Here is a 16,530-nt window from a genome sequence, read left to right on the forward strand (position 1 = left end):
CTTTGTTTATTGGTCGTTTTATATTTTCATTAAATACTTTATTAACTGGTCTAGATACGGTCTGAACTTAGATCTCCTTTGGTCAATGTGCTAGGAAGAAAAACTTGCCTAGAAAGGTAGAAAAAATAACTGATAAGTATAGAAGTATATTTCTCTAAAATATTCATATACATAAGAATTAAATTCTGAATATATATATATATATATATATATATATATATATATATATATATATATATATATATATATATATATATATATATATATATATATATATATATATACAATATAAATGGGAGTGAACCTTCTTACCACAAAGCCAAACAATATTCAGCCATTATAAAATGCGTAACAGCTACAGTAAAATCAGACGTCGGATCGCACAACCAACTGATTTTGCACTCCCATATCTAATTCCCCTTTTATCCATCATTAATAGATCAATAATTCCCCCAGCGCTGGATGCTCAGCTGTAACAGAATGATCATCTTGTTATATCTTATATAACCATTTCCGTATCCTTTATATGTTTATGGTCAGGTCATCTGCTTTGCAATCTGCATTCTATTAGTCATTGCTTCTTGACTGAGGCATTGCGGGTGAGGTATATCCAAAGAAAAGAGCTCAATCTTATTGAATTAAATAATTAAAATCTATGCAATATAGAACTCTCCATTATATAAAGAAAAGTAATTGTCTGGCTAAATATATAAAAAATATTTTTTTTTCCTATCTCACTATGTGGCATCGCCAAAGGTATGACTACTTGATCTCTACACTATGGAGAGTGGGTACCCCGAGAGGTACACTCGGAAACCACAACTGCCGTGTTGTATTTAGGAAAGGGGGATGGAGTGGGAAGGGTTGAATCTGTGTCTGTGCATTTTTATCCAGATATTTAGCAATCATTTTGCCGGTTGCATACGCTAGTATAACATGTTAAATTAGTTTTAGTGATTTCTACGGTTTTAGAAACACATAAAGAAATCTAATACTTTACTTTGCTTTATTTCATTCAGATACGTTGATTTTGGTGATACTATTTCATGGTAGCCTATTGTAAACGTCCCTGCCTTACGACCTTCTGAAATGGGGTTCGAGACCCACCCAAGCTCGATAGTTTTTTGTAGTGTTTGCAACCTCATCATCCTTATGAGTTAAGAATGAGTGTTTTGGTGGAGCCTATAGGTTTACCACTTGAGTCCCCATCAAACATTGCATGACCTTCCTCGTCCTAGCTTGATGGATAAGAGTCATGTTTACTGAAAATGTGTATATATGGTCAGTCTCCAGGACATTATCCTGCTAGGGCATTGTCACTCTCCCTTACCTCGGCCATTCACGCGCAACCTTTAAACCTTGGAATGTGATAAATCGTTAATCATATGCTCTATATCTCTTAAGTATCACAAACATCTTTCACTTTCTCTTCCTATCAGTAGGAGAGTAGTCATACACGGAAGTCATTACCGAAGTTCCTGAAATATTCTGAAACGTTATTGTATCCGTATGATTGGGGTCATCAACCCCAGGCTTTATACCGTATCTGGAAGTGAACGCCACTCTGGCCGGTGGTCATAATTCAGGCTTGATTTATGGGATTTATCCAGTTCGGGTTTTAAGTGGTATTTGCCTGGCTTTATTCTTTATAAAGTTGCCTGATTTACTTATATTATGAGCATTCATTTTCTTTTATATCTAATTTTGTCAAGGATAATTATCATCCTCATCATCATCATCGGCCGTTTTCAGTCCACTATAGGACAAAGATCTTAGACATGTCCTTCTGAGTTCGTCTATTTATGGGTGTTTTTATGCCAGTCCGTGCTCGCAAATTATATTAGTTTGTTAATCCATCGTCTTCTCTTCAAGAATGGATTCACCTAAGTAATGTGAATAGGAAATTTGATAGAAAAAGACTATCCTGGCTAGGGACTCTCTCTCTCTCTCTCTCTCTCTCTCTCTCTCTCTCTCTCTCTCTCTCTCTCTCTCTCTCTCTCTCTCTCTCTCTCTTTGATCAGTAAAGTATATTTTGCTTGATTAGCTTTGATAAATCTATTACATCTATGGGTGTCAGACATTCCAGTAAACAATTCCAACAATATTATTTAAATGTTAGTAATTAAGTTATTCCAACGAGAATTTATATGGAATATAAAAATAAACAAAATGACTGAAAAGTATTTTCTTAAAGATTCCCAGAGTCTTATTTTTTGTGTTCCTTCAAACAGAGATTGACCTTGGACACGTCAAGCAAGAATAACCATTGTCCCGACTGCCGTGATATATAGAGAGATTTTCCCGTCAGTAGGGAAAACAACCGTTTGCCATTTATCCAGCTGCAGACTTTTTTCATGTCGACAAATATTCAAATCTGCAGCAAGAATAGAGAAATGTGTTGAAAGAGAGAGAGAGAGAGAGAGGAGAGAGAGAGAGAGAGAGAGAGAGAGAGAGAGAGAGAGAGAGAGAGGGGGGGGGGGTCCTCAGCTTAATAAAATAATTTAAGAAATTTTCACACGTAAACAATTGATTACAGCTTTGTTTTTTTTTACGGGAACTAATTTATGTTCAGTAAAAGAAGAAAATAAAATTAAAGAAAAAACAGTCAGCCCCTTTTTCTACCACATGTCTTAATGACATTACTTTTATTAAAAAACACTGACATTTTATCAATATTGTTCTTTTATATTCTTTTATCTCTCTCTCTGAGTACTTTACACTGTTTCACAGATATCCTTAATATTTCCCCGTTTATCAAATTTTCCTGTTCTATCTCTTGATGTAAGCTTCAATCTCTCTCTACCCCATCTCCCTTATTCCTATCTTTATCAGCAATCGTTACGTCCTCTATTTCTTTTCTTATTTGTTGATTGTTCCAAGTAAATCCTGAGGAAGTTTTGGTGAAATAAATTCCATTTGTTGTTTGTTCATCTGCTATGTTGCCTCTGACGCAGTCCTCTAAATATGCACAATTATATATCAAAACAACTTGTTAAGTGATTTACCCCTGTTATTAAATGTATTGGAAAATTATATGGATTCAGAAATCTTGAAAATATAAATAATTTCAGGGTTTTTATTCTTAATTATGTATCTTCCTTAAAATATCATTCAAAATTCAAAGTTTTAAAACATACATCGAAGCCAATGTTTTTTATGCTGAACATGCTAATTTAAGTCTCTCTTTATAGTTTATATATGAACGATCTGTTTAATGTTGTTACTTTTCTTAAAATATTTTATTCTAATTGTAGTTATTTATCTTATAGTTTATTTTCTTATTTCCTTCCATCACTGGGTTATTTTCCCCCGGTTGGGGCTCTTGGGCTTATTGTATCCTAAGCTAATAATAATAATAATAATAATAATAATAATAATAATAATAATAATAATAATAATAATAATAATAATAATAATAATCAGATTTCAGACCTCCACCAATGTATATTGCCTGCATCTATCAAAATTAAAAGGACATTTTTAATATGCTAACCTTACATTAGAGGGGGAAAAGTGTAATGTTGATCCAGAATCGTGATGTTGATCCGTATCACCTGCAAAATTTCATGGTTTCTTCCAATGCATAATATCTATCTATTGCTATATTTTGGAGAAAATCCAATTTGTCACTTTGTTTTCAAGTAATCTCTAAAATTATAAAAAATGCAAATCCAGATCTAGAATCCGGATCCGGTACCGGATCATCTCCAAACGTTAATGGAACTATCCACGGCCTAAGATCCATCCGTGGGGAGAATTAGTAGAAATCCTTTACTTTGTTTCAAATTTATGTTCAAAATGACGAGAAATGCAAATCCTGATTTAGAATCCGGATCTGGATCATCGAAGATAGACCTTAGATCATAGACAACCCATTAAGGTCGTCTATGATCTAAGGTCTATCTTCGGTGTAAATTTCATAAAAATCCATATGGTAGTTATTACGTAATCCTGTCCACAGACACAGAAAAAAAATGAAAAAAAAAAAATTAAGCAGAGTCGATTTTATAACCTTTTACCAACCGTGTGTCACACGATCGTACATAAATCATTTTGTATATATTATGCTTGTATCTGTGCTCTTCCCTCACACTAAAAAGAATCAGAATAAACATGTCTATGTGTCGCCTATGTAACATTGTCATTTCTTGAACATGTATTTTCCTGTTGCCTTGAGGTTTTGTATGTAAAGGAGAGTGTTCTTTAATAATACAACTCAGTTGATTGCATCCTGCCTTTGAGTCATAACCTCTCTCTCTCGGCACCGTCACATTGGTGACCCCGGAAGTCGACTCGCTCCTACTGCCTTCCACCCCCACCTCCCTCGCCTCTCCATCGTTGGTACTAGGACGGACTCTACTACAGCAGTTGGCGCTACGGCCACCCCATTGAAACTTTCACCGTTCGCCAGCGGAGAGGCATTTGCTTGGTTTCAGCGCGCAGAAGTCCAGTTTCGCATCAACGGTGTGACTCGCTCAACCACCAAAGCTTATTATGTTCTCGTGGCGATACCCGAGGAAACCTACCCGGAAATATCCGACTGGCTTTGTGAACGAGGAGACACGCCCTCAAAACACACCTTCTGCAGCAGTACTCGCCGTCGCCAGATGCTCGTGTAGCAAAGTTTTTTCAGCTCTCGCAACAACCATTGGGGGACCAAAGGGCTTTGCTTGCCCTCAGGGAAAAGACCAGTATCTCTCGCCTTCAACCTGCCGCAGACGGATCTCCTTGTGAGGTGAACCTACTTCGTGCCCTTTGGATACGCCGTTTACCGGACCTGTACGCGCTGTCATACCCGATGTCGATAGTTTACCCATAAAGGACTTGATGACCAAAGCCGACGCACTTATGGACAGCCACTTCAAGACATCCATCAACGCCTCCACTCCTGACGAAGAGGACGCCTATTCAACGTCAACTGAAGCTGAAACGAATGCCGTAGGACATACACACTCACACAGTGATGTGCCGAAGCAGAGACAAAGCTAAAGGACCTGAAGTGGGGTCCAATTCAAGATGCAGCCTTCTGCAATGCAAAGAAGGCCCTATCAACTGCTGCGGCTCTCACTTTTCCTATCCCACACGCCCCTCTCCTTCTCTCCACTGATGCCAGCAATGTCGCTATGGGTGCAGTACTCGAGCAGGTGGTCAACGGCTCGCCCCACCCATTGGCCTTCTTCAGCAGAAAACTATCCAAGGCAGAATCAGGTTATTCTACCTTCGATCGAGAATTGCTGGCGGTGCACTTGGCTGTCTGTCACTTTCGTCATTTGTTAGAAGGTACGCCCTTCGTCATTCGCAGAGACCACATGCCTCTGGTGCACGCTTTCACTCGACAGTCTGACGCCTGGTCCGCCCGTCAGCGCCGACATCTCTCCGACGTGGCTGAATACAATTGCACCCTTCAATACGTCCCTGGGAAAATGAATCCCGTTGCCGATGCCCTGTCAAGAAACACGTTGGCTGCCGTTCAACTGGGATTGGATTACAATGCCCTGGCTGAAGCCCAACGACAGGATCCAGAGTATCAAGCATGTAGGACATCCTGCACATCCCTCCGTTGGGAAGACTTTCCCCTCGAAGACTCCAACACCACCCCTCTCTGTGACGTCAATACTGGTAGACCGCAACCTTGGATTCCTGCTCCCATGAGCCGGCAGGTGTTTGATTTCATTCACGGCCATTCACATCCCTCGTGCCGTTCTACTGCACAGCTGCTGAAGGCAAAGTTCATTTACCACGGCATTTCTAAGGATGCTAAGGAATGTGTCCGCGCCTGTAGTTCTTGCCAAACTTCCAAAGTACATCGACATACGGATTCAGGAATGGGAACCTTTCCTCAACCTCAGCGTCGCTTCGCACATATTCACGTCGAAGTTTTAGGCCCCCTAACCACATCACAAGGACATCGTTACCTGTTTACCGTCATCGACGGCTCCACTTGTTGGGCTGAAGCCATTCCCATGGAAACTGTAACCTCCGCCTCATGCACATCTGCCTTACTCTCTGGATGGATTCCAAGATTTGGTATCCCTGAGCATATTACTTCTGACAGGGAAACCACTTTCACCTCTCAATTGTGGACATCATTAGCGAATCTCCTGGGCATCACCCTACATCAGACAACGGCCTACATCCCCACTGCCAATGGAATGGTTGAACATTTTCATCGCACCCTCAAAGCAGCTTTGATGTCCCGCTGCAAGGATTCCGACTGGTTTACTCAGCTTCCCTGGGTCCTCCTGGGACTAAGGACCACTCCTAAAGACGCCCTTGACGTCTCGGCAGCTGAAATGGTGTATGGTTGTCCCTGCCGAATTTTTTCCTCTTACAACCTCCTCCGACGATCTCCAGCGCATAAGTCACGTCGTGAGAAAATTTACTCCATGCCACCAGACTTACAAGCCCCCACCAAAGCATCACATACCAACAGACTTGCCTTCTGCAACGCATGTCTTCCTGCGCAACGATACTACCAAGCCACCGTTAACACCCCCTTACACGGGTTATTTCCTTGTGATCCGACGCAGTCCGAAAGCATTCCTACTAAACATTCATGGCAAAGAAGACTGGGTCTCCATTGATCGTCTAAAACCTGCTTATCTACTGCCAGATGACCCACCTACAGTTCGCCTCTCCAGATCAGGGCGCCCTATTTAACATGTACAGTATGTCATTTAAGGGGGGGGGGGAGCATGTACCAGCCGTGTTTCACACGATCGTACATAAATTATTTTGTATATATCATGCTTGTATCTTAGGTCTTCCCTCACACTAAAAAGAACCAGAACAAACATGTCTATGTGTCTCCTATGTAACATTGTCATTTCTCGAACATGTATTTTCCTGTTGCCTTGAGGTTTTTTATATAAAGGAGAGTGTTCTTTAATAATACAACTCAGTTGATTGCATCCTCCCTTTGAGTCATAACCTCTCTCTCTAGGCACCGTCACATTGGTGACCCCGGAAGTCGACTCGCTCCTACTGCCTTCCACCCCCAGTCGATTTTATAACCTCCTTGGTGTAGGCAATAAAATCAAATTGAACAAAGCATAAAATCTAAAAGGATTTGACACAGCCAACGACTTCACGGTCGGAAAATCCTTTCTAGTTGGAATCAGTGAATGGAATACTGAGGATTACTGACATGAAATCCATTAAATTCACTGTCATTCATCCTGAAAAAAAAGCTAACGTTCCATTCATGGATTCGACAAACGCTCTAAATTTTGACCCTTCATTCTTCAATGAATGGACATAATATGCATCTCGAGCTCGATGGAATTTTGGAAACACGTTTGGCTATATTTATTCAGAGAGAGAGAGAGAGAGAGAGAGAGAGAGAGAGAGAGAGAGAGAGAGAGAGAGAGAGAGAGAGAGAGAGAGAGATATTTCATGCGAAGAACGGGATGGATGAGAAGACGAGTGATTGACGAGACAGGAAAATTTGAGTTTATATAATGGCATAAAATGATCATAAACAGACGTGAAGGGAAGGACTTGTCTGAGGGCTTTCACCTACAGTGGATTAGCAATGGCTGAGTATAATGGTGGACACACGCACACACACACACACACACACACACATATATATATATATATATATATATATATATATATATATATATATATATATATATATATATATATATATATATATATATATATATATATATATATATATATATATATACTGGTGAGTGTGCTTATGTGTTTTCTACTTACTCGTGTATGCATGAACATTAATCAATCTTTCCCTAAAGATCTTAGAAGCCATAATTTCTTTCTTCCATTACAAGCTACGAGCAAATTCTAGGAAAGCTGAGAAAGCAAGAAGTTAGGGATAAAAGAAAAAAGAGAGAGAAATATGATATGAATAAAAATTATCATGGCTCCCTCCCTCCTTCCTGCCTCTACCCACACTCAGTCTCCTTATACCACAGTCCCCTGCTACCCCATTCCGCTCCACCCCCCCCCCCAAAAAAAAAGCGCTTGCCAGTAAGTATCATTGAGATAATTAAATGAGTTTTAGTCTTATAACTTTCAGGAAATGGGAACATTGTCGCTCTCGTGACCAGACGATGATGGAAATATTGATTTCTTTTGTGGTATTTTTATTCTATTGTTTTCACTATTATTTTTCGCAAAGAATATCTTTTTGTTTTGTGATTAAATTATTTTTCTTATCTTGGGTGTTCCCCTCTACATTTGTAGAAATTAGATATTACTATATAGTGTTTTATGATATAGACGATTAAGCAGTATATGAGGATAATAACTTTATTACATACCATCATCATATCAGTGTTAGATAGCCTTTGATAGTGTACTGAAATACAAAGGACTTAGATATATCTTTCCGCTCTTTTATATATATATATATATATATATATATATATATATATATATATATATATATATATATATATATATATATATATATATATATATATGTGTGTGTATATATATATATATATATATATATATATATATATATATATATATATATATATATATATATATATATATATATATATATATATATACACATACATATATATATGTATATATATATATATATATATATATATATATATATATATATATATATATATATATATATATATATATATATATATATATATTTATGTTTTTTCAAAAAGGCCCACAAAAGAAACACAGGAAATATGAATAAATCACACTATATTTCGGTCAATAAACATCGATCCTCTTCAGGATGTAAAGTAAAAATGAGGGATACAGTGGAGAGTGACGGTTTATATATGAAAGCAAAAGGGTGTGTTCAATTGTTCTATAGTTGTTATAATTGCTGGAAGGATTAGCCAAATTGAATTACATCCAGGTGCGTCTTCTTATTGTTGAGCCGCTTGGAGGAAGTCTTGACCTCTGATGCATGTCTGGTGGTCGTTCTCCGTGGATTATCTTCTTAATGATAGGGTTGAGAAGAGTATTGTCCACTGTGTCAGCTTTCCATTGGCCCCCAGATAGGTTCATTGTGTTTGATTGATTTATGATGGCTGATTCCAGGATTTCCCTTCTGTAGGGACAGGTACTCTTAAAAAGCAAAGACGACTCACTCCAGTTAATCTGGTGCCCTAAATCCCTAAGGTGAATGAGAATCACCGAGTTTTCATATCCATATCTAACAGATCTTTTGTGTTCGGATAATCTTTGAGATAGCCCAACGTACACTTTTTCACAATCCCCACATGGTACTTTGTAAACGCCGGATTCTATATCTCTTTTATTTTGATAAACATTAATAAGGGCGCTTCCTATGGTCTTTGGATATGAAAAAACAAAGGGGTTCTCAGTTTTGATATGATTTGTTATATTTTTAATACCTTCTATATATGGGAGTTTTATCTTATTTTTAAAATCTCTTTGGTTAGTAGCATCATGATCTTTATAATATATCGTGTTGGCTTTGTTAATGGCCTTTTCTATGATATACGTCGGGTAGAATAGCTTGGCGAGTTGTTTACGGATGATTTCAAATTCTTTATTTAGGTACGCTGGGGAACAGATTCTCAAACCTCTAAGAAATAGATTGCAAGCTACTCCAATTTTTACAGAAATGTTGTGATAACTAAAGAAATGAAATAGGAAACAGAGAAAGTATGTTTTCTATACACAGTGAAATTATACCCCGTCGATTCCCTTATAATTAGTATGTCCAAAAAAGCTAATTTTCCATCTTTTTCCCATTTAGTTTTAAATTTTATGCCAGGGACTAGGGAATTTAGATTATTGAAAAATATTTTGAAATCTCCCCAGCTATCATCCCAATATGTGAAAATGTCATCAACATAGCGTTGCCAAACCATGTTCGTAGGTTTAATGGTTGTTAAAATTTCTGTTTCAAAGTATTCTATGTAGAGGTTAGCTAAAATTGGAGATAACGGGCTGCCCATACTACAACCAAATTTCTGTTTGTAAAAATTTCCATTGAAAGAGAAAACGTTTTTTGACACGCTTAGTTTAATTAACTTAATTGTTTTTTCAATACCGAGGGGGCAGTGATCTTCATAAGGGATTAATTTTTCCCTCAAGAAACCTAATACATCGTTGATCGGGACCTTTGTAAATAGGGATTCTACTCCACTGTATCCCTCATTTTTACTTTACATCCTGAAGAGGGTCAATGTTTATTGACCGAAATATAGTGTGATTTATTCATATTTCCTGTGTTTCTTTTATGGGCCTTTTTGAAAAAAACATGTTAAACTGTTCGAATACAATTATAAGTAAGACACACACACACACACACACACACACACACATATATATATATATATATATATATATATATATATATATATATATATATATATATATATATATATATATATATATATATATATATATATATATATATATATATATATATATATATATATATACTTTTCTGTGTCCCTTTAAAATATTTCAAATATTCATGGTAATTGAAAAATTTAATTTTGACTAATTAATTGGCACATGATGATTTTTCGAATGATTCCTAGTATTCAAAAGGAATGATTCCAAGAAGGAGGAATGATTCCGAAGATTCCATAGAAATGTATCAAAGGATTCCAGAGGAATGATTCCGAGGATTCCATAGGAATGATTCCGAGGATTCCATAGGAATGATTCCGAGGATTCCAGAGGAATGATTCAAATGATTTCAGAGGAATGATTCCGAGGATTCCATAGGAATGATTCAAATGATTTCAGAGGAATGATTCTGAGGATTCCAAAAGAATGATTCAAAGGATTTCAGAGGAATGATTTCAAGGATTCCGGAGGAATGATTCAAAGGAGTCCAGATAAATTATTCCATGAATTTTAGAAAAACAATTACAAGTATTCCAGAGGAATGATCCGAATGAATCAAGAAGAATGATCCGACGGAATACAGAGGAATGTTTCCAATGATTCCAGAGAAATTATTCTAAGAATTTCAGAGGATTGATTACAAGGACTCTAGAGAAAGGATTTCAGGGGATTTTTTTACTTATATTTTTTTTGATAGGGGAATAGGTAATAAAGAAAATTATGAGAGCTTTACATTTAATATTTCCCATATGAATTAGTTATGATATGAGAAAGTATGAAAGGATGAGAAATATTGGCTAGAAATAATGTTGCCATGAGGGAGCGGTGTTAAGGGGAAGCTAACGAGATGTCTGACAGCTCTCCATTGAAGCGCGTAACCTCAAAAAAAAAAAAAAAAAAAAAAAATGTTTCAAGGCCTCTAAGCTCATGAGGTGGTCAAAATTATTTTCTATCAATTTTACGAAGTGAAGTTGAGAAGATAACATTTCCTTTCTGTACAAGCTCAGCAAATATATATATATATATATATATATATATATATATATATATATATATATATATATATATATATATATATATATATATATATATATATATATATATATATATATATATATATATATATATATATATATATATATATATATATATATATACATATATATATATATATATATATATATATATATATATATATATATATATATATATATATATACTTTAACAGAGGTAATGCCTTAACATGATGAAAAGGTTATCTTTTTCAATGGGAGGATTTAGAAAACGAAATAAGAAAGAAATTTTCAAGAATTCAGATTTCCTTAGAATTTATAATATATTTTTTTTCCAATAAAAAGACTTAAAAATTTACTAATACGAAAAAACGATTTAAGTCATTTTCTTTTATCTGTAATTAAAGTGACGAAAACGCTGCTTGCAAACGATATTTGCTGAGCAATTACAGAATGATAATGTTACCTTCTCAATGTCACTTCGCAAATTTGATAGAAAGTAATTTTGACCATCCTCTTATAAGCTTAGAGGCCTTGAAATACAGTTTTTTTTCGGGGGGGGGGGGTGTAGACACAAACAACTGTCAGACATCTCATTAGCTTCCCCTAATACCGCTCCCTCATGGCAACATTATTTCTAGCCAATATTTCTCATCCTTTCACACTTTCTCAAATCGTAACTAATTCATATGGGAAATATTAAAAGCAAAGCTCTCATAATTTTCTTTATTACGTTTTCTCTTATTCAAAAAAAAAAGAAAAAAAAATCTCCTGAAATCCTTTCTTTGGAGTCCTTGTAATCATTCCTCTGAAATTCTTAAAATAATTTCTCTGGAATCATTGGAATCATTCCTCTGGTTTCCTTCGGATCATTCTACTGGAATAATTGTAATTATTTTTCTGAAATTCATGAAATAATTTATCACGATTCTTATGAATCATTCCTCTGGAATCCTTGAAATCATTTCTCCGGAATCCTTTATATATATAAAAGTTCCTAAGGTAGCTTCAAAAGGATATACTATATACTACAGTGATATTCCCAGAGAATTAACCTTCAGGTTCCAGAATTCTAACTCCTGGAGCAAATATCCTTAAAATTTTCTCAAGGATATCGCATAAAATCAGAGGACTCATTCTTGACACGTCACAGCAATCTCCAACCCAAATAGAGTTAACGCTTCGAGGGGGACGTTACGCCCGTTCCCGTACTACTATTGACCACCACCCCAGCGGCATTCCCAGGATGGCGGACATTTCTTGTAGCATTGAGCGTGGTGCTACAGATACAGTAAGTCAGGGAGGGAACTGTGAAGATCTTTTCTCTTAAGAAAGAAGGGTGGGTCCATCAGGACGACATGGCGATCTCACCCAAAAATAGATTTTTCGCTTCGCTCAAAATCCGATATTTTGGCTCGAGCCATGTCGTCCTGAGCATTAATGTATCTGTGGGTTTTCATCAGTGCCTTAACCTTGGGATAACGTTTCAATGATCATTTGGATTAATCGAGACAAATGACGTTACCATTATCCGTCATTATCACTAATCATCTCCGATGTTAGTGCTTCCTGCCCCCTATAGGGAAGAGTCATTCTAGACAGTAGAAAGGGGGGTCTCAAGGTAAGCATATATTGTATGAACAAACAAAAGAATACACCAGATCAACAAACCGTCTCGTAGTTTGTGAAAATTACCAAATACTTAATAGTGTCTCTTAAATCCATTGTTTGTGAGCATACAAATATATAAAAGTACATACTCTGGACTACAATCATGCAATTGTCAGGCGAGTTAGGACGCAATTACATTCTATAGACGTTTATTAGTAAGTAAATCGGATGTAGCATGATAACGGAACTATACATGTAACCTGTACAGATATTATCTTTATTTCTTGGAAAGCAACAAATGATAAGTGCCACTCTCAGATTGAAGGAAATTATAAAACAAATTCTCTTCATAATTCCTGTACTGGTTACTTTTATCGGCATTGGCACTGTGTACTACGTACACAGGCACTAGTGCTATCTATATAATTCCACACCTGGGATTTTGAACAGAGCTAGTATCACCATGGTAACACTTGATCAAAGGAGGTCACACCCTAAGAGGGATGAGACCTCTTTTCCCTTTAATTGACAGTCCCAGTCAATTAGCTGTTCATCGTAGAATTAGACGGCAGGTTAAGTACTCTACCCGACGTCACCACATACTGCTTCAGATCATGGACTTGCTTAGCATAGTGTTTGTAGAACACTGTGGATGATTCTCACCCAGTATATGTGCGAGGACATTTGAAGTCCAAACCATTGACTGTCTATAACAGTAATTAGGAGGCAGGTTTTAATAAACCACCTGCTGCCACTACATAGTGTTTCAGTTCATATACCTGTTTCGCATAGTGTTTGTAAAACACTCTGGATGATTTCCATCCAGTGTATGAATGAAGACGTTCATAGTCCATATACTGAAAGAAGTTCAGTGATGAAGCAATCTTTCTCGGATCATGACCTGCAGGAGTACTGTCAGGATACGCTCTACTAATAAAGCAGGTGAGCTTTGCCCTCAGTTGTTTTAGGGATAAGTTTGATCCAGAGGTTTCTCCTTTAAAGAGCTGTCCTCCCCTGAGGTCTGAAGTTGTACGAAGATAGACCTTTAGACACTCTACCGGACATAGAGAGACATTTTACTTCAGAGGGCAGATTCTCCAGGGACCCCACATTTTAGTGGGTAGCTCATTCTTAGCGAGAAAGGATGGATCAGGGAAGAGATTCAGTTCTCTGGTTTCTGAGAACTGAATGTGGCCCTCATCCCTAGAAAGGGTCATTATTTCACTAACTCTAGCCCCTGAGGCTATAGCGAACAAAAAATAACCTTTTGGGTTAGATCCTTAAGCGAACATAATGTAGGATCTTGTCCAAAGACCAAGAGATGGGCTTTGGTGGAGCAGCAGGCCTAAGCCTCGCACATGCCTTTGGGATCTTATTAAAGATCTCATTCGCCTAGTCTTCTTGAAAGGCATATAGAAGAGGTTTAGTCAAGGCTGACTTGCACGCAGTTATTGTGTTGGCCGCCAAACCCTGGTTATGAAGATGGATAAAGAAGGACATGCAGTTCTTTGAAATCTCTCTCGGTCCTTTTGCTTTTACGGAAGCAACCCACTTTTTCCATGATGACTCATATTGTCTTCTAGTTGACTTAGAATTGTATTCCTCCAAGAATTCTATATTGCCTTTTGAGATCCCAAATCTTTTCTTAACCGCTTGAGCAAGAAAATCATGCAATGAAGGGTTTGGGTTCTCTGTAATAAATCGAAGGTGATTAATCTCTGAACCCTCTGGAGTTGTCCCAGGTTCAGGATAAAGGACAGCCTCAGCCTCTGTTCCTTCCTCAATGGAGGATAGATTGTTCTTGAGCTACCTGGGAGCCAACAGAGTTAATCCCGCCTGGAAGGATCTCAGCATGTTGAAGACTCTCAGCAGGTGATTGGACGGGATGAACTGGAAATCCTAAGTCTATCCCTTCCATTTCAGAGACATGATGTTTATCATTTAAATTAGAGGATCCTCATATGGGGCTACATATCAAGGTAGTTCCTTGACAACGCTCGAAATGAAGAGGTCGGATTGCAGTTCGGGGACTTGTTCCCATCTGGGAGAGAATAGGTGTGCGTCCGTGGACCATTCTAACTCTATCGGCCTGAGCCTGAGTAGCGCATCCACTGTCACATTGCGGATTAGTTGTACGTGAACTGCTGACAGGTGCCATCCCTTTAGGTAAGGGATGGCTAACTACACTTAAACTGTAGTAGACATTTCTTAGCATCGTCGATTGCAGAGTCTCGTTATCGCTTCGGGGTTCCAGATCAGCTGTAGACAATCTGATCTGCTTGGAGAGAGTTTCCCTACTCATGACTGGACCAACATGGTCTTGGGAGTTTCAGGCTTTGTCCTTTGTTACGGAAGCAATTAAGGAAGGACCGCTATCGGTCTTTTTAGGCCTCTTCGAGCGTTGGATGCTTGTTTTCTCCAGGTTCCCAGCGCATCTTGCAGCCGTGCTCATAGCACAGGGCCTGCTTTTATTGCAAACTGGAGAGGGAACAGGGTTTCTCCCTGTTCTCGTTTTGGGAATCTGAAATTTATCTTTCATCCACAATGTTCCGGGGACCGGATCATTTCTTCAGATGTTCATGGACCAGCCACCTTGGGTGCGGCCCACCCCAGCCTCTTGTCCAGGAACATTGTTGCCTAAACATTTCTTAGGCTTAAATAATGCATGACTGTGTCTGCCAATTTTATGAATGCAGCTAGGACTCTGTCTAGTCTGACGGGTGTCTTTCCTAGGAAGTGCGTTACTTTGTGTAACCTGAATCCTTGATAGGAGGGGAAAGGGTGATTGACTGGAAGCAGCTGATAGACGACTTTTAGATCTGGTAAGACCACAGGCACCCTTTTTTTGCAGCGGGGTCCTTATGTTCAGGAGGACTCGTTGTTTTATTTGGACTTGTTGATTGGCGATAAGTCCTGAATAACTGAATTTTCTTGAGTTCTTCTTGTAAACACACAACGGCCTTCCCTGGAATTCGGTGGACTAAAGTTTCCTTACCACTTGTATGTTCTATAGCTATCAGGTAAACTCTTCCAGGAGGGTTTTGGATAATCGGAGGAGTAGAGGAAATGGTAGTAGAGATATCTCCACCTCTCATCTTAGTCCCATCTTGATTAGGCCATGGACCTAAGGATCGAAAGTTCCAGCGATCCTAAAGAAATCTCCCTCCTACTAGAAGCATTTCTATGCTTTTACTGATCAGTAGGAATCTCTTTTCGACCATCTGTCTGTGACATCTCGGTCACCACAACTGCGGATCATTGTTGAACCGCTTGAAATGGTTGTCCAGACCTCTCCATCTTCCTTTTAGGTTGGGGACCCACAAAATTAGAATATTTTCTTTTTGAAAGGATGCCCCACTTTTGGAGAAGTCCTACTTTCTCCGTGGAGGTGTTCTTAATCACTTCCTTGACTACCTCGTCTGGAAAGAGGTCTTTACCCTAGATGTTGAAAGATATTAGCTTTCTTGTATCGTGTTTCGCTGTTGCGTTAGCTAACACAAACTCCCTACATGTTCTTCTAGCCTTTATAAAGGCATAAAGGTCTTTTACAAAAGTAGCCATATGTATT

General features: G+C 37.8%; 1 protein-coding gene across 1 annotated transcript in view; it reads right to left on the reverse strand.

Annotated features, from left to right (window-relative positions):
* The window catches only part of LOC137625623 (zinc finger BED domain-containing protein 5-like), a 22,102-nt gene extending 6,045 nt beyond the window's left edge, over window positions 1-16,057 (reverse strand). Inside the window, exon 1 of the mRNA XM_068356533.1 lies at window positions 15,958-16,057. Coding sequence (XP_068212634.1) covers window positions 15,958-16,057 — 100 coding nt within the window. The remainder of the gene's footprint in view (window positions 1-15,957) is intronic.
* Window positions 16,058-16,530: the final 473 nt, after the last annotated feature.

This window comes from Palaemon carinicauda, chromosome 32, assembly GCF_036898095.1.
Source record: "Palaemon carinicauda isolate YSFRI2023 chromosome 32, ASM3689809v2, whole genome shotgun sequence".
In the NCBI taxonomy this organism is placed as follows: domain Eukaryota; kingdom Metazoa; phylum Arthropoda; class Malacostraca; order Decapoda; family Palaemonidae; genus Palaemon; species Palaemon carinicauda.